Here is a 23,569-nt window from a genome sequence, read left to right as displayed (position 1 = left end):
AGATCTCGAAACACTGTGGACTGAATAAAAAGCAGATCATCCAAATCTCCCCAAAACTGGGAACACTGCAGTCACAGACACATCGTAGAGACCACTGATTTCTCCATCTAGCAACCACTAATGGTGAGTCGGACATAGTATGCCAAAGGTATTGGAAAAGAAGAGCCATGAGAGGTTGACTAAGCAGCTATTTCCATAAACACTCCCTTCTATATGATTCATCTGCATACATGGCAACATTGGGGCACATCCAAACGGGCCAGTAGTTTCTTACCTGTAACTGCAGTTCTCCAGCATTGGTATCTTTCATGGATTCACATGCTGTGAATATTTCCTGTTGTCAGGCTGGGAAATATTCACAGCATGTGAATCCATGAAAGATCCAATGCTGGAGAAGAGTGGGTATTTTTCCTTGTCCTTGCGTTGGAACAAGGGCTAAACAGCTTATGGAAGCTGAGGTAACAATAGTGGAGATTATCCATTTATGCAACATAATAAATTGCAACAAAGCCACTTTAATTGTTTCCAGTCATACAGTGTACAATTAAAATTGGTTGCTAAACTAATATAGAACAAAGTACTTGCTGATTACCAGCCATCTGATCTTTCATGCTTAATGTATTGTGCTACAAGACAGAAGTCACTTTGATCCTTCAATATATTAGACTTACTAACAATTCCATTTCTTTTTTGTCAGTCTTCGGATCTTGCTCCAGATGAAAAACTTCGTTTTTCTCATGCACAATTTCCACACTATTATGAAGTGTCTCAAGGCCCAGTTTAGTCTGGGGTACAGCATTTGGATGTTGATCTTCAGGTGGTAAAGACTGAACAGGGCATGGAGCAGTTTTTGGCTTAGAAAGTTGCTGTTCAGGAAGGACCAGGTCCCTGCCATCATTTTGGCCTACTTTCTGGATCTGCTGCTTAAGAGCTTTTTCACGCTGCAGCTGCTGCCGGCTTTTGTTTGTTGAGGGAGGTCTTCGGTGACTGTCTGATGAATCTATTTAAATGGTAACAAATAAAATATTATGAATCGCTGCCGTAAGAACATATATTTATTTTTTTTAATGGGAAAGAGATGGCTTGAAAAAAAAAATATACAATGCACGGTAGGAAATTATTAAAAAAACGAAAATGAGTCTACTACATGAGCAGCCAACTTCTAAGTGGTAACAATAAACAACACGATGAATGCTATTTTTCTTGCAAAAACTAAATCCATGTGCTCAAAGACACAATTATTAAATATAGTAAAAGCAAACGGAGGTAAATGTGAAATAGATTTACCCATTCAGGATCCCAAAAGATATAGAAAAACGCAATTAGATGCTTAGCTCTTAACTTCATTTATGAAGCAGAGAGTTGAGACTTTGTAGTCAATGGTACATGGTTCAGTCTCTACGCACCTGCAGTGATCATTATATGACGTATAAGCCAGTATATCGTAGGCTCCGTTTTGAGGTCTATCCGAATGTGCATGTAAAATATTGTGAAAACAGAACCCTGTGCAGTATTCAGTGTTTCCCAGCTCGGAGCAACAAACAAAATCCTCAATTATCAATTAAATGCATTTTGTAAATCAATTATTAGAGTAAAAAGAACTATGCATATACCAATTTATGGGCCTAGGCAAGAAAGCCCCAGCAGTATTCAGGCACACCACGAGTGAATCCGCAAGTTTCAATAAGGAAAGACCAGACTGTCATGAGGCTTTAGAATGTGCTCCCTGGGCTAGGTCAATTAAATATCTTGCCAGACACCCATTTCCTTAAATATGGCACAGTTTGCATGAACCCACCCGTTATTCTACTTACAGATTTGGGTATTCTGCGGTTGCCACCAAGCACCAGCTACCATTGCTCCAGTGTCACGAGCTACACTGTTCCCATCAGCACAGTGCCTTCTGAAGTCACTGTGCCTCTCTACACCAAACAGAATGTAGGGTTCATGTGGTAACTAGCAGTCAATACATGTCAGCCACAGTGATCATTTACTTTGGCTGCTTTTCACACATTAGTTTACTCTGAGTGATGACTGTCCCTTTTGCCCAGGATGGGGTTTCCATGCTGACTAATCACTTATGGGATTGCCAGGGTAGGTTATATTTTACAGCATGGAGTTGATTTTCAATGGGCTTTGTTCTGTTCACGGTGGCAACAGATTTCCCCATCAGTAGTAGTCTGTATTTTTTTGGGGGACTATATGGTGGAAGTGCATACATACTATGCAGCTGTAAAGAAATCTGGACAATCCCGAACTTTCCATGCCGTGACAAATTCCCATCTGCAGAAGAAACATGAAATTTCTAAAAACCAAAAAGCTGGTAGCAAGTGTACGGATTCTGCATGAAAGTCAGGACTGCTAATCAGCCTAACTTTCACAAAGCATCCCGTGTCAATGGTTATCTAACTGAATCAATGACGGGACTAAAAAAGTAAAGTTGCAAGGTACGAGACAGACCTAAAACGTCACTCGCCGCCTCAATTATCGACATTCACAAAGCAGACCATTTCCTACCCGCCAAGAGACATTTATCACTTACCAAAAGCAAATAGTTAGTGCAATATCATCTATATAGGAGACACCCTATACTTTTTACTATGCACTAGAGCCATACAAGCAGCTGTGTAGCTACTTAGCACCAGAGTATACAAAGCAGCGCAAACGAGAGCACAGTTGAAAGCAACAGGTTAAGCTACTCAGCTTTTGTATTACACCAGTGGCCACCTAAGAGGCATACACTGGCCTAGGCTTCTTCAGTTTTAGGATACATGACTTACTGATATGCAGTGGTCAGTTGGTACCCCTGATGCTGGTTGCAGCAAACTACTACTTTAAATGATTGCTAGGCAAAGTGGGGTTTAAAAGTAAAACCCCTAAGGTAATTTGGCATACTGCTTTGTCTGTCACACCTGATTGCAGTGCCCTACAGCTTCAATGGAGATACATCCTTGATAACCTAAAGTGGATTTGCTCCAAAGGAGTTTATCTGTAATATTTACAGAAACACGGGTTTGGCCAATTTCTGCATTTGTCCTTCTCAAATGGGCAGAAAAAGCTGCCTTTATCGAGTATACATTCCCAAGGAAGGTGGTGGGGGGGGGGGGATCGCGTGGAGGGGGGTGGGGTTCAAATTAATATCATGAAAATGTCTATTGACGAGAGCTATACTGCTAACAGTTAAAATGTACCTAAAATACCATTTAGATGGATTTAAAATAATGCAGCTTCATGCCAACTCACATTGGATTGGATTTTTCATTGGTCTTTCATACCTGGTGGTGGAGTCCTACCATTCTACAGATTGCATCTAAAGATAAAAGCAATCCTCTACCAAGTGGGAGAATTGTGATTGGAGGATTTAAGGTTACAGCCAATCTTAAATGTTTGTCTGTAAAGTTTATCTGGATATACTGCTTCCTTGTTCTAGGCTGATCAGATGAGAGGCATATGATGAAAGTAGACCCAGGAAAACCTTCACTATCTCGGAGTGAGACAGTAACACCTCAGCCCATGTGCAGAGGCCGAGTTATCTCTGAATGGCTGTGTAAATCTGAAACGCCCGCTATAGGCAGAGAAGGGAAGGGCAAACGGTAGATAATTACTGCAGAGACTATGGCCACAAGAGACAAGAGATGTAGAGGGGAATACGACAGCTAGGGAGCAAGATGCACAGAAAAGAAACATTCTACCACACAAGATGAATTCCTTCCATCACATACTCTATCCCACACAATTCCTCGCGACTCAGACCTCTGGGTAGAACAGCAAGACACTTTATTAAAATAGCGATAAGAGTGGTTGCCAAGACACCGATTAAAATTGGATTTGTTAACAGCTCAAACCTCTGGGGGGAAAGCGTTCTTCAGTTGACTTTGGCAAACCTCCCTGTCTTTTGAAGAGCAAAACAGTGTCGCGATTATTACAGTCAACATATACAGGAACTCACAGCATGGTTAAATCAAGAAAATTACCTCTGGCATTGCTCTGCATGTCATCAAAGATGTTTGTTAGGCTGTTTTGAGACATTCATACCCGCCGACTATCCCACCTGATACTTCACACACGCAGCTGCATGAACAGGATCTGAGCCATATGATGCTAACCAAATCTACTTTACCCTAAGACAGTTTTAATCATTAAAATAGCAAAAATAACATGTTTTGAGTTTTGCTTTTCGTTCATCCACTTGCCCATTTTTACTTTTGGAATTGCGGTACAATTCTCAGTTTAACTGTCTGCCCAAGGTTCTACATAAGGTTTTAAAGTGTATTTTATTACCTATTTTTAAAGTTGGCAAGAAAAGGCTACTTCAGGGAGTAAAAACTTAAATTCTATACCCAATATTTTTTTTTTACATCGTAATATGTCACCACCCATGTGTTGGTTTCCTGTTTTTTGTTTCGAGTCCCTTATTCCTCCCATTTTCCTTTTTTGGAAGTACTGGCCTATTTACAGGGAGCAAAAGTGCTGTTACGCTGCTTAACAATGGACTGCACTCTTGCAGGGGTGGGCCATTACTAAAAACAAATAATCACCCAACACACTAAAGACTTATTTTTATAAACTATTGCTTGGACATTTCGTTTTATGTTGGTACTTACTGCACTGTCATTTGGAAGCGTGCTGGTCCACATCTGTGTCCATGCAACCAATAGTGGGGAAGAAGGTATTGTAGCGACTGTACATCCGTTTTACCTTTATAACTAAAACACCACATAGTTAAATAGTGGCAGAGGCATAACCCATCTCGGTCTTCTACAACCCGAGACCCATCTTACACAGTAGCCCAGGTATGTACAAAATGGCTGATCAAGACACACAGATGCCGTTTTGCTCAATTGTCAGAATGTTTCTTCTTTGCATTCCACAACTCCCATTAAAGTTGTTTGGTGGGTTTACCACGAGACAGAGGCGTACAAATGTGGCATTGCTTTTGTGGCCACACAGGGCACACATAGCAGCAGCAGAGGAAAGGGGCAAGAGTGGCATCTTCCTCAGACATCTTCCCCACTTTGCAAAAGTTCTAAATGCAAATGTACAATTTAGTCAACAACCCCCTTATTTCAGAAAGTCATCCTCTTACCCTTACCCTCTTCAGTAACACAATAGCTGTGCATGGGTGAGGCGGCTCCTTCCCAGGTTCCAGAAGACCCTCTGCGGGGGGAGGAGTTAGAGGGGGGGAGGGGAACAGCTCACAACGTGTGCATATGCTATCTGTGACAGTCCTTCCCTACCCTTGGAAGGACAGCCCATAACATTTTGATGAATAAGGCATGGCTGTTTTGCCCTGGTTCCATCACTTCGATGTGGAACACAGCTTTGTTAGGAAATGCTTGTTCTTCCTAATGAGATACAATGAATCTATTTGAGCTCGAGCAGAGAGCGAGAGTGGGAATTACCAGGTGGCACTGGGCCGGTCTGCAAACAGCTGGGGGTAGGAGTGCAGGGTTGCATGTGGTTTTGCCTTGTAATGCTTACTCTCCCTTCCCCACACTAACCAACTCACCACTAAAATATCCTGGCACCTCTCGTAGCAAGAAATTAGAGCGTTACCCTTTGCATCTGTGCCTCGCTTCTGTTCAGCGTATATTGGTGTGTTGAGCTCTGAGTGCACACACACGCACACACGCACGTCTTTGTTCGGCAGAACATGGCTCCAGATAGCAACTCTGTTGCCTTGATGAAGAAGACCATTTATTCAGGAATGAAAAGCCCAGAGTTCAGCAGCGGAAGTAATGCTACAGATAAACGATTGGATTGGATGACAGGTTTTCTGAAAACAAAAACCTATCGTGCTCATAACAGGACTTTATAAAAGGTGTATAGAAGGTTGCAAAATGTGCACTCTTCACTAGCGACAATTGACTCTTGGTGAATAAGAAATGGTATGCTGTCTGGTCCCGTCTGTCCTATCCAGACGCCGTTTCGCAACCCCCTGCACAAAGGTGCTCTTCCAAGCGCCTACCTTTCCGTAACCAACCATCTTGGATGTTGCCTGAGCCCTTGGACAGCTTACCTCCCAGGTGCGTCCCCCACCCCACCCACCATGTGGGGTGCATTTAAGTGGCACCAAACAGAAGTCCCTTTAACATGAATAGCAAGATTTTAAACACAAACAAAAAAGGCCTGGCTTTTGTTTTTCAAGTAAAGTGAAGGAGCCATGTGGAAAGGGGCCTACCTGTCATTACCAATGACAAGCAGCATTTTAAATAAAGAGGCCTGTCACACGTAAAACAGGATTTTTAAACATTGAAAACAAAAACGGCCTGCACAGGTGTGCATATAAAAACGGCTTTAAAAAGCAAAAGTGGAAAAAAATAGTTCTCACAGAACAATGTCAGTAAAACAAAACATGATGTGTGGGATTACATAAGCAAGGTATATTATGTTTCACCTACAAAACTCCAGTGACATTTGAAGAGCCACTTTGTCTTCTTGGAAAATGTCAGCCCACGGCAGACCCTGTTTCTGGCTGTGGTCAAAACTTCACAAAGGAAATCTCCCACTTCCAGCCTGGATGTCACATCTCCCATCTAATGACCACCCGCAATAAAATTTCCTGCTGAAGGTGTCGAAAGCCCAGTGTTCTCCAGACCTGCTGGCTCTGAAAGCAGGCACTTCAAGGAAGTCATCATTGGCTGGAGCACAACTAATATGTGGGAAAAGGGGGGCACCCACTTCAAAGAGCAAGCTTCCAACACAAAGGAGGCTGATGAAGGTACAGGCTGACCAAGTGAAAACAAAAGGCCGGAAGCAGAAACTGCCATTTTTCCCCACATGAACATTCACAATTAATCTAAAAGGACTATTATCATTTAGGTCTTTTTCTCAGCAACCATAATGTGGATTGATTTAATTTTTGTACCATTTATTACGCAATTTCTAGGCGACTCTGGGGATTAAAAATGCATCTAACTGTGACTTTGGGAACTGTAATGGCTTGTTAAACTACGTTTCTGGCTGATCTGAACATGTTCCAAATGTGAGAGATGTTGAGTAGGTGGAAAATGAAATTAGGGATATGCTTAATAACTTACATATTCATAACTGTTGTGCTTTTTATGGAAACGGCAGAAATGTGCCATATGGCCGTGTTACATCATACGCATTTGGTAGTCGGATTATCTAATTCTCCATGATTAGCTAAATCAGGAAATATGTTTCTTATGGCAGTTGCTAATAAAATTATGAAGTTGTGATACATAACTCGTTTTTGCCAAAAAGTTGAAAGGAGAACAAAGGGGTAATTACAAATAGGAATTGTCATGTGTTGCTCCAGTCCCCTAAAGCAATCCTGACTTGGAGGCGGGGTTTGGAGGAGAGAGATGGGTAAATGTCCAATCCTTGTGGCAGGGATTATTGCAGGGTACTTCCCCGAAATTGTACAATTGTTGATGTCATTGCTGCTATATAAGGGAGACTGCACTAGGACAGAGGACACACAAAAACCAGGGAGACAGAAAAGGGAGAAAGACAGGAGGACAGAGAGAAGAGACAGACCATCAGGAAGGCTGCTGAAACTTACAATCTGTCAGCTGTAAGGAGACACCAGAGGAGATTCCTGAGAGTGCATCTTGGTGGAGCTGTCTATTTCTAGGAAGGCCTTGTGGGATACTTTGGCCCACTCAGCAGACTCCCCATCCATAACCAAGCTGCGCTTCTGCAGTCAACAGCAAAATGGCTGCGCTGGCTCCTTGGAGCACCATTGAATCAAAACCGCATTTTGCAGTGACAAAAGGATGGCTGCACCATCTTGCCAAACACCTATTGGGCGAGTTGGAACAGGGGGCACACCGAGAAAGGTGTCAGTGTGTTCTGGGGTGGACCCAAAAGAAGCAAAGCAAGCTGCTCTGCTGCTTGCCAAATGTTCCCATTGAATGTGTTACACTGAAAAGGATGCTGCCCTGACGCTATTTTCATCTATTCCACATCACATTGTTTTTATCCATAAGGTCCTGCCATGCCCATCCATATCCACATTGTGCTTCAGCAGTAGAAAACATGATCCTTGCATGACAGGCTATGCCAGCCAAATCTGAAAAAGGCAAAAGAAACACTTTCAGCCACAGAAAACGCTGGACATTCGAGTCACAAAAAGTCAAAAAGATCAATGCTTTCAAAGAAACCCTAGCTCTTGCGGCCTATGTCAATTTCAGTGCATCTGTGTTTCAAACAAATTGCTGTATAAAAGGAACTGACTATGGCTGCAAAACAATATTGGGAAGTCAAATGGAAGAAAAAAAATGGGCCAAGTGAAGGACAAAGGCCAGCCCCATTTGTTTCAAAAGACTATTGATTAAGAAACTTTTAAGACTTATCTTTGCAACAGGACTGTGCAGGAATATAAAAAGTTAACAGTGTAAATGTAATTTCTGTGGCTTTCAAATAAGATATTGTGGCTGTCAATAGCATGTATGGGACACAAACGCCAGAAAAATGTGCATCATGGGGAAAGGACAGTTGATGGAACGTTAAAAATTAACAGAAATATGCCCTATGAGAATATTTACCCTTGTCTAAATTTATAGAATTTTAAGTAATATATTTCTCACTAAAAAGTGCGAAAAACTGGTAGAATGGTAAAACAGTCTGATAAACTGTAGAGGGGGGGGGGGCGCAAGATTCTGCTTACCTTGAATCCTTTCCCTTTATAGTGGGTTGGGGGAGGGGCAAAACAATGTAGATCCTTAGCCTATGTAACCGAAAATATTAATTTAATTAATTCCCCATTTGACAGAACACTACGGAGTGAATTTTGTTAAAATTCAAAATTAACAAAGCTCACTTCCTAGTGTGCGCTAAAAACTATACCTATCATTTCATTGGGTAACCCTTGTGGTCCAGCTAACTCGACTTCTTTAAGGAAGAGGGGTGTCGTCCTTAAAAATCGGTCCAACTTTTTTATCCAGCTTCTCCAACACAGGCCTTTCAGTAAGGTGGGTCTGAAATCCAAAATTCCCCAAATCACTCCAATGTTTCTGTCTAACGTCCCAACCTAGACCAAAGCAAGGAAGGGTCTGAAAAACAAACCGATAAATCCCCCTGTGTTTATTTTAAACCAAATGTTTGGGGGAAATTATATTATTGATCAGTGTAATTATTTTGTGAAGTGAAATCGGCAGAAAGCGTACCATTGTGATTGTGTTCTTTTTAACTCACTTTTTGTGATTCATTTATGCTGCGAGAAGTTGATTGTGTTGTGCCACGGATAAAATGGTGTTTAACATTTTTGTGCTAATTTCTATTACTGTTAATTTAAATAAATACCATTATATTTCCTACACACCGGCCGGTTCTTGGCTCATTGTTAGCTCAGGGGAGAGGCACCCAAAGAGCATGATATGTGTCTGAGATAGGGCTAAAACGAATCTGTTAAACAGTTTGTTGAATGACCACTTGAGTGGGGAGGGAAGGAGCTCCCCGTGTTGAGGGTGGCTTCTCAATAAACCGTTACAACCCAGCATAGGTGCCAGGGCGCCCTAGTGGGATACATGTTGCTCTCAGGCGGTAAAAGCACTAACGCACCCGGCCAGAGCTCAATGACGCCCAGGGGCGCTGTTCCCTCCCTGGGACACCTGCCTCGCACATGGGTTGACCGTCTACCTGCCCAGTGGAAGTCACTCTGCATTCTGGGGGCCTGACATTTCTTTGCCAGGGTGCGAGGGGCCCTTCCTACCCTGGCTCATTGGAATGGAATGAACTGCACTACCAGATGGCCACGCTCTGACCCCGGCCATCACGTAGTTGGCCATAGGAATGAATGGCAGGACTAGATGGCTGTGCTGCTCTGGAGGTCCAGCTCGGTACCAATTTGACATGTTCCTCCAGCTGGGTCAATAAGGAGGCTGGACACTTTTGCCCAGACCTCCCTCTCCCGTCACCCAGGGTACACAGATTATAAGAACGCTTAGTCACTTACCCACAGATTACTGTAGGCATTGTGTATGGGTCCTGTCTGTACTCCACTTGGTTGTCATTGCCCCAGCCGGGCTCTGTGGCAACTGAATCACCCCAACCCCCAAGCTGGCCAAGGGTTGTGCCCCACGTGATGTCCGAGCAGAGCCTGGCCTGCTTAGGGTGGGTGGGCAGGGTAGGCCCACAGCAAGAGAAAAAAAAAAAAAAGACTTGGTGCTATTTTGAGGTGCCAACATTTTTGCGGCTCAGGGCGCCTGGCCAACAAGAGAACCTTAAACACAGACAGCAGGGTGACCCGTCTGTGCCCCTCCCCGCAATCCACAATTGATTTGGCGCACTTAGTCCATCTAGGGTTGGACTGCTTGACTGGAGGGTAATGCCCCCTTGGGGAGGGCCTCCCAGAGCAAAGGGCAGTGGTCTTCAAACTTTTTATGCCAAGGCCCCCCTGAACAAACAATACATTGTTTGGGACCCCCCCTGCCCCGCTCCTCTGTTTTGGTGTTTTTTTTTTTATAGCGATAGCTGCGAAATGTGATGTCCATACATGAGCACACTGGATTGTTTTGTATATGAGACTCTGACGAGCATGCCAATCAAAGAAGTTGCCCCACATTGTAAATCCACTAGGCCAGTGGTCTTCAACATTATTTGGCCTGGGCCCCCCCTGAGCAAAATTTGGGCAGGTCGGGCCCCCCAAAAAATGCCAAATGGACAGTATGTATTGCGCACTGTCACTGCACCCTACTCTCAGTATAGTCCCTGGGATCCCCCACCTGCTCCCATCACAGTGGCTGGGCTCCCTCATCCCACTCCTACCCAGTCCCTGGGCTCTCCCCACACCATCACACACCCTGGGCTCCCCCCACCCTGCTCCCACCACAGTCCCTGTGCTCCCCATCCCGTTCCCAACATGGTCTGAGAGCCAGCGGCGGCTGGCGATTTATTTTTTAAGTGGAGGGGCATAACTATTTCCCCCAAAAATACCAGAGCGACCGAGCGCAGTGAGGGACTCCGAACCAATCAAGACGGGTTTCCCCCTGTGTTTTCCTTTTATAAAATAATGGGTTAAAATGTTGCATTTTAGAGCATTCTTTTTTTTTTAATTGGTAAATATCCAAACAGTTTGTAATTGCTGCTGGGGGGACCGAAAGGGGGGGGGGGGGAAGAGGTGAGGCATGACATGTTTTACTGGACATCCATGATAGATGTCCAGCAAAAATATAACATCCCTGTCCCCTAGGCCCCACTAGGCCTAACACAATCAACATGGTTATGTGTGTATGCAAGGTGCTGGGGTGCCAAGGGGGAAAGCATGGTATTTTTGACTGGACATCTATGATGGAAATCCAGTAAAAAAAATACCATCCCTGTCCCTTAGGCTCCACAGCACCTCAGAAGATGAGCCGATTCTGGCAGGTAGGTAAGGGGATTGGGCAACAAAGGCATTTAGGCATTTTTAAAATGCCTTTGTTGTACAACCCTCCTTCCCCCCCCTCTACCCACCACTTGCCAAAAATAGCTCAACCGACCAACAAACGAACACACACGCACACACACACACTCATACAGCATTCACTTTTATTCACACGAGCATCCATCACCATACACTCACAGAACACAAGCATTCAAGCATCCATACACATGTTTCAATAATATAAATGAACATAAACATACCTTCTGCATTGGCCTGCATGTGGGTGCTGAAACGCCTTGTTCCAGGCTGCTCTGTCCGTATGTGCGAGGAGCCGCAGGAGCTCCCCCTCGCAAATACAGACATGCAGTGCCCCAGCCAGCATTTCCAATGAGCTATGCAATGCTGGCGAAGCAAAATGCTGCAGCCTTGCATGGCTCAGTGAGCATGTGTGGCTGGGGAATGAACTGAACTGTCAAAGGGAAATAGGGTTTTCCTTTGACAGTTCAGCCAGCCCAGGAGTTGTAATACAGACATGGCTGCCGCCGGAGTCGTTTTATTTACGGAGCCCTTGAATGGGCAATTACCGGGGTATTACAACCCCGGCAGACCCGGTAATTGCCCATTCAAGGGCGCCGGAAAAAGGTTTTCCCCATTCCAATTTGAGCCCCATAGTGCTAAATGGGAATGGGGATGCCTGTAGCACCGGCATGCTGGGCTCGCGGGTGTCGCTCTGCCCACCAGGTCAGACCTGGCAGGCTGACAGGCACCCGCAAGCCCAGCTCGTAGTATGGCGGTACGGTAGCAACGGTGCTGGTAGCGCTCGGCACCATTCTTACCTTACTGCCATATTTGTAATGAGGCCCAGTGTCATGCTTCCGCCCGACTATGTGAGCCGCTCCTGCCCATTTCTTCCAATCTTAAAAAATATATATATATATATATATATATTATTTTTTTTTATTTTTTTACTTTTCATGCTGGGCTCTCAAAGCCCCCCAGGGATGCAGCTGTGGAACCCCACGGGGCCACGGCCCACAGTTTGAATACCGCTGGCAAAGGGTGAGAAGCTAGACAGCTCGTTAGCTTGCGCGTCCATGTAGAATGATGCTAGCTGCGAGAATTAGTGTACAGGGCACATTTCCTCCGTGGCAGTACACTGCAAACAGGTTCCGGTCGGCTGGGAAGGACCCAGGGACCAGGTGACTCTCAGTCCAACAGAAAGTGTTACAGCCCCCTGGCAGCAGTTTCGCAACGTCTGTGGGGCCGAAGGAGATTGACCGTTGCCATGCCCACCTCCAGTAGCCTAAAGTAACCGAGCTAGGGCTACTAGGACATTCAAGGATAGACTGGTCTATAGGGAATTTAGAAGCATTCCAGGTCTGCCTGATGCCTCACCCCAAGCCCCCCCAATGGGTAAGGAGGGCTGTGCAGAGTCATTGCCTCCACATCACTCTTGCTGTCCCTCCCAATACTTTACTTTTGAAGGTACAGGCCTTTAATTGCCAGAACATTTCTTTATAATTAACAGTATACCACAACTCCTAGCTGGAGGTATAATATCTTGCACCACCTGTAGAGTAGTACTTGATTGAATGAAATGATCTCCATTAAATCATACCAGCTCAGAATTGCATCTGGCATCAGAAATGTGAAGAAATGAATGTTAAAAAAAGATCATATAAAAGGGACAGGCAAAACGCAACATTGTAAGCTGCAATGAAAAACAAAATCATGTAATTTTAAATAGGTTTCCAACTCTGTGCTGCCATGTTGCATGGGGAAATATCTTTGCAAAGGTCCTCTGGAAGTAATTCTAATATTTATTTCTATACAAGCAAAGTAAAGGTTGACTTTATTTGTGTTTTATAAAGCGCCTTACGCCAAAGCGCTTACGTACATATATGTTTTCTATATTGAGTGTACAAAGGTTTATGTATTCTGATGGTACACATTAGAACTACTACAAGTTGTGTGCGATGCACAGCTAATAAAGTTTACACTTAATTGAAGAAGCAGTGTTCTGAGCACGACCTTTTCTTCTCAGAGCAAAATCTTGTTGATTCAGAAAACTGACAGAGGGTTTACCTCAGAGTAATGAGGCCTGCTAAAACTAAATTACTTTTGAGCCATTTGCACAATATAAAAAGGTCAATATGTATTGAACAGCCCGTTGTCTAAAGAAAAAAAAAAAAGGACACCCTCAAATACCTTGAGATGAGGTTCCATACTTCAAAGATACACCAATTATCCCGAAAACCACAGGCAGTTTTTAGATTACAAACACCTGGCTTGGCTGTCTAAACTTTAAGTATAAACAGACTACACTGCCGGAAAGGCCTGGCAAAACGGTATCTATAGCGTTTGGTTGATGCCATGTCATGAGTGCAACAAGGCCTGCAATTTTAAAAGCATAAGTGCGTATAGCATTTCACAGCAAGCCTAATGCTTCAGACAATGTTTTATTGTAGTGGACATGAGAGCTAAGAAAAAGTGAATGGTCTCAGAAGAATTGAAACAGAATTTCAGATTGTTTTGCTAGGAGGGCACAGCAAATGTTTGAAAAAAAGTTACATATGTTTAAAATGCAGAATCACATTACAAGCCATAGCTAGGCCCAAGAACCCTATTGCAAAACTGAGCGCATCAACATTATTGTGACTTTAAGTCACATTCATACACATGAAAATGATGGCATTTAGTGAATTTCTGAAACTAAAATTACAACTTTAGAACTGTGCATCCTAGAAAGATGGGACAATTTGGTACACAAGCTACACAGAAACTCGGGAAAATTAGATTTTATAAGCAGTAGGACACTCAGATCCTATATTTGTAAAATTGTATATTTATGTTGCCTGAAATCTGTATTTTACTGATGGTAGCGGGAGGGCTCATGCGGAAACTAAACCAACAATTAAAACAAAGATACTCCTATACCTAGCCTTCTTAGGTAAGGGCCAAGGGGAAAGGAGGGGTGAGGGATGTGTCATTTTCCCATTGATCTGGAGACCAATCAAATACACAGACCAATAGAACCCAGCTATATTCAGTTGCCCCTTATGGGAGAAGTTTGCTGGTTATCTTAACTCAAACATATATAATTCTGGGTTGAAAGGCGGAATACGATATCTCTTGCGATATTGTTTATGTGGATCAAATGCTCAGTTGTAAGTCGCCAACTACATTTGAGATGTCACAACACCTTTATTTATAAGACATTGATCAAAATAAAGTGCAAATACAGGGTTAATCTCATTCTCCAAATGAGATTTTGAAATGGGAGTATTTTACTGCGTATTTTTTAATGTTGGGAGTAATTATTTGTATTTGTTTTGGGATTAGAAATGTAAGCCCAAACACTTGCCAATGGGAGTAATTCATAAGCGAGTAACAATATGTTTTAACTGGAAAACGGAAATATTTTTCTAACAATTATTCCTTTGCACCTAGTTATTTATACACATTAAAAGATACAGGTTTATTTCTTATGATCAGTCACTAATAATAGTAGTTTCTTCCTGTGGTACAACATGCACTACTGTTTCAAACATATGCATGGATCTATGTGGGTGAAAGCAGAGGCACAAGGCCCTACGTGTCAGTTTCTTATTTTTTGTTGGGAGTATTTTATTTCCTGGATCATCATTATGCCAATTGCTATTTTTTAAACCCGAAAAAAATCTCCACTTTCAGATCACAAAATGTTGTACATGCAACATAACATGTGGCGAGCTCTTGGGTATTCAGATGCCTATGTTTTAATAACCAAGTTACATACTGGTAATCTTCATTACTCATAGGCATACTCTTCCTCGTCATAGTACTCCATCTCAAGAATCCAGTCCACCTTTGTACTACTACTCACACCTGCTACACCCCACCCCAGAGATTACAATACTCACACCCCCACAACATGTTAGTCCAATACTTCCCAACACATCATGGAAGGTATTTTATGCCGCAGCAGGGTGGGCGAGGTGATGAGGAAGAGTAGGACTAGGAGTAATGAAGAGTACCGGTAAGTAACTGGGTCATTACCTCCACATTCCTCATCCTCGTCGCAGTACTCACTTGTGAAGCATACCAAAGACAGCAGTGAAAAATTGATCCATGAAAACAAAAACGCAGCAGATCAACCAGAGTGCAGTTCCAACACCCCATCACCAACTGTATTCCCAAACATCACAACAAATCCCCCTCGACCATGTGTACCAGCATTCAACACTCCCTGTCCAAAGGAGGAAAACCCTTGCACATACAAATTGAGGCAATATTGTATGGTGAACTTTGTGTCCGGAAGAAAAAGGAGTCTATTGGCCTGGGATCAAAGACGCCATATCAAGGAATAATTGCAAGGCACAAAGGGAGTCAAAGAAGATAAGCCATGTACGCAAGACATATTTCTCTTAGATTAAGCAAAACATCTGCAAGTGCCAAGTATTGGGCAATCAAGGATGCAAACACATATGCAAGTTGAAGTGATCCAAGTTGAAGTGATCCAGTCTCCAGAGGCCAAAAGGAGTAATAGCATCAAGCACAATTAAATCAAATATCAGTAAATAAAAGGTTGAAATGGACAAAATCGTGGTCTCCTCAAACTTGACTCAGAAGTTGAAAACAAGGGCTATTCAATAAGCTCCAGATGAAGATACTGGTGTACCTACACTCACTGTAAGGTCCCAGAACAGAGAGCAGGCTGAAAGGGCGACTATAAAGAAGCTTTGGCTTGGGGCCTGCCCAATGAGAGATGATGGACTAATTGGGCAAGTGGGTAGTAGTCTGATGATGTTCCCTGCACCCAAGTTTGCTTACTTGCTGCCAACGAGCCGACAGTCCAAGGTGGGGAAGAGAATGCTTTATGTCGCAACATGCGTTGCACAGGCCAATCCACTGTGGTTATTTTGCTATAATTTGTATTATACATATTTAGAGTTGTTTCAAGGCATGCCTACCAGATAAGAGGCATCCAGTAAGATTACTAATATATATATATATATATATATATATATATATATATATCTATCATGCATGCTCCCTTAACGAATGCCTCCCTTCAATAGGTTTTTAAGTTTGCCACGTAACAATGACTTCATAGCCGACGTACATTCAGGTATAAAACCTTTGTGTAGTCAGAATTTAAGTGCAAGTGCGTGGACTGCAGTTTGTTTTTCACCAAATTGCCCTACTTTATTGAGCTGATAAGAAAAGTAGTCTCTCCGGTTATTTGTGCCCGAGATCATTATTGGTAATTCAATCGAGCACATGAGACACTTCAAGGTGCTACTGCACATTGGAACCCCGTAGACAATGAGTTGGATTTGGCAGACGGCCGTCTCCTCTGCCACCATATTCAAGTGTCCCACCAGACTCAACAGGATAGTATCCACCTGAAGCACCTGCAAAGTGCACCATTCTCGTTTTTTAGGGCATAAATCAAGGAACCACCATCCGTGTCAGGCTCCCGCCAGTCTTTAAGGACTTCTTCCCGAATCTCAGGCAGTCCCACCTTGACAGTATGTTTAAAGTGGCGTGGAGGAGGCTGGGATCCAGATGCCACACTAGCCACAGGAGGCAGCTGTTGAAACCCCATGTATTACACCACCTGCACCAACACAACAGCCAGCGTCCCTTTGAGCAGTTATTTCCCCATAGGATCCTGAGCATCGCCAGGCAACGCCTCAGATCAAGACAGGACTCCCCCCAGTCAGAAGAAGCCAACAACAACATTGGAGCCCTGGACCACCTTCTTGCTCACACCAGCCTCCCTTCTCAGGGTCTTCGGGCAAACACGGATCAACTGTTTATTGATCATCGCAGAAGCACTCTTCCCTTTGGAGGAGGTACGCAGTCAGCACCTATAGAGGAAGACAGCAAGCTTGCTGTGTTGCCCTCAGTGTCAACATGCTTCTATTCACACAGAAGCTTGCCAGAAGCCATGTCAGCTAGATAACCAACAGAACAAAGGACACCAAGAAGAACTTTAGTCAACTGTAGGAGTAGCAGCCGGACCACTTGAGGAGAGCAAGAGCAGAGCAACAGTCATCAGCACATTGAAACACCAGCAGCCAAACAACCCAGCAGAGCCCCTTAGATACAGGCCAGCAATGGATAAGCCGGTGCATCAACTTCCCCACTTAAGCCAGCACATGCGTGGACCTCACATTCCAAGACCTAGACAAGCCACCCAACTAGCCGACTCAAGTCAGGCAGCCATGGCCCCTGCTCAACCAGGAATTAAATCCTGTTGAGCACTTGCTGTGCATGTTCCTGTTTTAACATATATATGTATTATTTGATATGATATTTTATTTGCATTGCGCTCGTACACAAGTGTTTCAGAGCGCGACTAGGCAAGGGAGGGGAACAGGGGAGACACACAAAACAACGATTTTACTAGGCCCAGTGACATTGAGAACGCGCAAGTGCATGGGAAAAAGTGCATGGAAAGGGGAGAGTGGAATTTAATTTAATGTATTAAATTAATCGAGCAGCCTTGTGGAGACACTGGGCCACGTCCTCACCCCGCGAGATAGAGCAAACCACTGCAGCCGCACTAAAGCTCCCCGCTCAGGTTGCCACACACACAGAAGCCTCGCCCCCATCTCCAAACAACTGAAAACAGCACCGGAGACAGAGACCGGCGGCACCCGGCACAAGCAGAGGGGGGAGCTGCAGCAGTCAGCAACCATCCCTTGCAATGAGGAAAACTGAGGGGCCCGCTCTCAGGCCCCCATTCACTGATGCCCAGGCTCAGAGCGATTCTTCGTCCCGGGCAGAAGGAGAGGCCATCCTGGCCGGACCTTCCAAAAGCAGAAAGCTCAACCAGATCACCTGCACAAAAAGGACCTGACAGACCGATGGAGGTTGGAGACTGCAGCAGGCCCTCCTCTCCCAGTCTACCCCAGCACTTCGTTCTCCCCTGAACCCCCCCAAACCTGAACCTCCCCAAACCTACATGAGTCCTACCGGGCTCCCTCCCCCTGTACTAACCTGGCAGGGCCTACAACTCTCCGTTTTGCCACTGGAGTTTTCCCCAACTTCTCGCAAGCACTCCCTTGTGCACCCTCTGCTTAAGAAACCCTTTGCGGAACCCTCCATTTTGGCAAACTAACGCCCCATCTCCATCACCCCTTTCCAGGGCAAACTCCTGGAGAAGCTGGCTATCTCTCGGCTCACCCTCAACACACTGAATCTGCTGGTTGCCTCCCCGAACATCAGTATGGCTTTAGAGCATTCAGAGGCACAGAAACTGCTCTTCTGAACACCCGTGAAGACCTGCTCTCCAACCCTCCCTCTGTCCTCATTCTTCTTGACCTCTTCTGTGCCTTTGACACGGTAAACCACAAAATCCTGATCACATGTCTCTGTGACACCCTGGGAATCACAGGTCAGGCTCTGGCATGGTTAACCTCCTTCCTTTCCGACCGTCCATCCCAGGTGAACTTGGGTCCTTTCTCTCTACCATCACTCTTTCAACCTGCAGTTTTCCACAGGGTTCTAACCTATCGCCCTGGTTCTTCAATGTCTACATGGCTGCCCTGGCACATGCGATTGTCACTTTCATCTCTAACTTCCAGTGTTATGCCGATGACACGCAACTGTCCTTCAGTCTACCCTCAGCCACCTCCTCTACCTCGCTCATATCTGACTGTCTGTCCGCAATTCAGTCATGGAGTGCTGCAAATGACCTCTGCCTCAACACCAGTAAGACGGAGATTGTTCGCATTGGGACTCCTGCTCCCGCTTTCCCACTCTCACTCTGCCCTGCCTCCCTTGGGCCTGTGCCCGCAAGGCAAAAAACCTTGAGGTCAACTTCGACTCCACTCTGTCCTTCTCCACTCACATTTTGGACATCTCTAAAATTCCAACTACTAGCTGCACCTCCTCAAAAGTACTCTTCCTTTACTCGCCTTCCCCCAGCGGCTCACTGTCTCACGAGCCCTGGTTCTCTCAAGGCTGGACTATTGCAACAGCCTCTTTCTCAACCTCCCTGCCTCTGCAACTCATCCAGAACAGAACCGCAAGACGTATCCTTGGCCTCAAGCCCAGGGACTGCATCTCCCCGCCGCTGAAATCCCTCCACTGGCTCCCCGTGGCTGCAAGGATCAAGTTCAAGACCGTCTGCATTGTCCACAAGGATTTCTGGGTCCTGGGACCCACATATCTGCAACAATGCCTACCTAAATACTGTCCCTCCCGAGCCCTCGGCTCATCTACCTCCAACCATCTGAGAGTGAGCCGGTTCTCCAAGCAGAGATTTGGAGGGAGATATAGGGAATAGCCACGCTGCTGCCCTCTGTCTTGAGCTGGTCTCCTTAAGATCCTGAAACTCCTTAAGACATTCCTCTTCTCTTCCTTCTCTCTCCCTCTACCCTGCTAACCTCTCTTTCTCTCTCCTCTCTATCCCTCCCCTCTTTTCCACACAGCATGACGACTTGCCGCCGGTTGTACCTCAGAGTCACACAGGTCCCTGGCATCCTAGCCAGTCCCCTCGCACTTGCCTCAGGGCCTGCACATGCCTCATTGCTACTGCACTTGGTCAATGACCCATGTGAATGGCATCTTTCAGCAGTTACCCAGTTTCTGACTAACTTGGTGCACTTGGACTCCTCCCCCCCGCACTTGTCCTCCCCCGTTCCCTCTCCTGTACCGTCTGTGCACTTGCACGATCTGAACGTAGCATGCCTTGAAGATTATCTATCTTCCCCGTCTCCGCTCCTTGCATGGTAGCACCTCAATGCACTTGGAAAAATTGCAGAATCGCCGTCAGACCTATGTGCTGTTATCTACACTGTTAATTGTGTTATATGCACTTACTCTGCCTGTGCAGACTTATATTGTTCAGAAATTCAAGGGCTTTTGTTTTTTCCCCTTGCTCCTTCCCTCCTTGAGCACTTTGACACACTTGCCTTGTGTATAGGTACTTTGCAAATAAACATTACCATACCACACCCCTACTGAGGCCAATCCACCCACGTCCTCGTACTTAGCATGTGGACCCTCATTCCCTGCACTCCCTGCTTTCCCCTGGCACTTGTCCACCTGGCCTACTTGTAACACTTGCCTAGCCCAGGGGCCCTCTCCCCCCCCAGCAATTGCGTGCTCTCCACTCCTCCCTTCCCACTTTAGGATCGCTCTGACCGGCACTTCCCACTCCTCCACCCTGCACTTCTTGTTAGTGCACTTGCACGATCCGAATGTCATAAGGCCTAGTCGAACCGTTTCTTTGTTAATCTTCACCCCTGCGCCAGATCATCCCCCCCCCTTTTTGTCTTGTGGCACCTTGAAACACCATTTGCTGTATAGGCCTATTATAAATAACCAATAAATAAAACCCCCATGCACCCAGAAGCCCAGCAGAGAGTGCAGGAGAACACACAGATGTCCCTCCAAGCAAAGCAGGCAGTGGCAAAGACAGAGCAGCAGGTGGCCCAGACACCAACCCCAGATCCTGGCAGGAAGGCAGGAAAATTAAAACTGTTGTGGGGGAGAGTATTGTATGCTCAGTAGAGGAGTGGGCCTTGCTTTAAATGGGCTGTGACCCGGCAGTCTCCTAAAGTGAGGTTGAGGCAGGTCCCACCACAACGTTGGCGGGACACATTATCCCTCTCCAGCCGCGGGAGATGCGCCCTCCATTAAATCAGGCAAGCTGACAGAAGTGCTAGCCAGCGACAGCAACGCTGTCAGTCACTGTAACTTCCTCTGGTGACCCGAGGGGTCACAAAGTTACTGTCCCTTTGTTTCCCCATCCCCTCCCCAGGTCACCGAGGCATCTTTAACCCTCTGCGAACCTGGGGACTCCTCGACATATTTCAAGGTTTATAAAAGATGGCTTGAAAAGTAGACAATTCAAGCCATCTTTTATAAAGCTTTGCCGACAGACAAAGACGCCTCGGTTTTGTCCGTCGGGCAAAGCTTTATAAAAGATGGATTGTGTTCTTTTCAAGCCATCTTTTATAAACATAGAAAGGTTTAAAAAAGATGGCTTGAAAAGTACTCAAACCATAAAGGTATGCACACAAATATATAAATGTTATATATGTGTGTGTCCACCTTACTATGGTTTGTGTACTTTTCAAGCGATCTTTTATAAACATAGAAATATGCTACATATTGCTGTTTATAAAAGATGGCTTGTATATGACACAATGTGTATGACAAGGGTATACAAATATAGAAATGCTTACATGCATTTATATATTTGTTTGCATACCTTACTATGGTTTATGTACTTTCTTAGTCCACGCCCACCCCACAAGCCACGCCCACAAATGATCGATTTCTTACCCACTCAAAGCCCTGGAAGTGGGGCAGGTATTGATATTAATAAAAAGATGGAATGGAGTCCTGAGATAGGAGGTTGGAGACCACACAAGTAAGTACTAGAAAGAGGAACGTGGCGGTAATGTAGATATAACTTAGCGAACCCACTCCTCGCAACAACAAAAAAAGCTTTACCTTTTTGACTTGCCATAAGCGTCAAAAAGGCATAGCAAAATGAACGTTGCACTTTACAAAACATAGCATTGCTGCAATGTGTCTCCTCCATATTGTGTGTGAGCGTCTACCAGTCATTGCTTTCCACCCAACACTGAATACAGGAACTTACATATTATTTATGATGTGAACATGAAAACTACAACTCCCAGAATGCAGAATTTTGCTGAAAGACGTATGCATGGCTGAAGGAGACACATATAGCATGAGACCATTTGTTAGTTATATAACAAAGAGAAGCATCCAAACTCGTAAACATCTGAAGGTGTGCACAGTTCACCTTCCTATTACAAAATGCATCGAAAATACGCTGGTGCTAAGGATAGGGTTTCACACTAAACTCAAAATTATAGAATCCCTAAAGTGTAAATTTGACTCTCGATTGATATTTAGCATCTCTGAATTTACAGAAATACGTTCCTAAACACCAGGAAGCAATGACACAAATATTAACATATGTACCTTTTTGATGCTTCATCCTCCTGAGCTCTTCCTCCGAGAACCCAGCCCAGTTAGCCATTCCCGTAGCGAGATAAGAAGCCTCGGGGTGCGCACGTAGCTTTACTAAACGTTATAGTTTGCAAGCATCAAACTCCCCAAAATGAGTGTAATCAGGTTTAAGGGCAATGCAGTAGTCGTGCGGCATAGACCTGGTAGAAGGACAAGAATCTATGTATAGCTAACAGCCTACGCTTCAATAGATTGGCATCTCGGTATGAACAGAAACGTGTTTTTTTGTGGCAATATTTCTGACAACGCTATTTTTCGCTAAAGAAAAGAAAGTGAACGTGTTTCTTTTACTAAACATCAAAAAAGACATACAATGAAATTAGAGTTTATATTAAAAGTTTAAATCATTTCCAGATCAAAACATCACATTTGTCGCCGAACAGTATACATACCTAGAGTACCTACACGTACAAATATGCCATAAGAAGTAATATGTAACTGGATTAAACATGGATGGACTTACTTCAAAATGGTCGGTTGATTATCGAGAGTGTTAAACGTGTCTTCCTCTTACGTCTGTTTGTTTCGGTCGGAACCCTACTCGCCACGTTTAGGACCCTGCATGCCGAGCTGTCCTTCAAGATGCCTGATCACAAACGGTCGCTGTGGGTAGAGCACTTAAGAAAGTGCATTAACTCTATTGATCCAATATCCGTCTAACATAAAATTCCATATACCAGAAGGACACGATTTGCAAATGGTTGCACCGTGAGCAACAGCTTTAAAAATCTATTTTCAGCCCACATCAAAGGTGGCCACTCGCCCACATGAGGCGCCAGATAGGGTATTACTTAGACAAATCTGCAGGGCTGACTTAATCCCAGTTGTTTAAAAAGTGTTGTAATTGGCCTTGGGGAGTGACAAGGAGGCAATTGCACATTTGAGGCACCCAGTATCAATTTGAAGAAAATAAAAACTCAAACGAAACGTAAAATATCCAATCAGCGGCGCAAACAGGGGAGGGCCTGCCGCCTGAGCCATACATGCCACCAATCAGACGCACCTACGAGGGAGATCATACATGCCAGCCCTCCCGATTTAGACAGGATGACTCCTGCCTTTCAGTGAAAAATATTGCTATTTTTTTCTCTGTCAAGATCTCCCAGGAGGTGCAACGGAATGTTGGCATGTATGGGAGATTGCCACAGGGAAATCGGGAATGCATTGGATCTACAGTTATTTTAGTCAGAAGACCGTAAAAAATAGCAATATTTTTCATCGAAAAATCGG

The 23,569-nt window shown here is 44.6% G+C and overlaps 1 protein-coding gene across 3 annotated transcripts in view; it reads right to left on the bottom strand.

The window, feature by feature from the left end:
- GORAB (golgin, RAB6 interacting) overlaps positions 1 to 22,468 on the bottom strand; it is a 156,489-nt gene extending 134,021 nt beyond the window's left edge. For 2 of the 3 annotated variants that reach the window (XM_069641310.1, XM_069641312.1), the window contains exons 1-2: positions 22,292 to 22,468; positions 676 to 1,000 (exon numbers count right to left, since the gene is read on the bottom strand). In XM_069641310.1, coding sequence (XP_069497411.1) covers positions 676 to 1,000; positions 22,292 to 22,349 — 383 coding nt within the window. In that variant the 5' untranslated portion in view covers positions 22,350 to 22,468. Of the gene's footprint in view, positions 1 to 671; positions 1,001 to 22,291 lie in introns of those variants that run through there. The other variant, XM_069641311.1, reaches the window with a different exon arrangement.
- Between the last annotated feature and the right edge of the window lie 1,101 nt (positions 22,469 to 23,569).

Source organism: Ambystoma mexicanum, chromosome 1q (genome assembly GCF_040938575.1).
Source record: "Ambystoma mexicanum isolate Mex_15411 chromosome 1q, UKY_AmexF1_1, whole genome shotgun sequence".
NCBI lineage: Eukaryota > Metazoa > Chordata > Amphibia > Caudata > Ambystomatidae > Ambystoma > Ambystoma mexicanum.
This window is presented reverse-complemented; position numbering and strand designations above follow the sequence as displayed.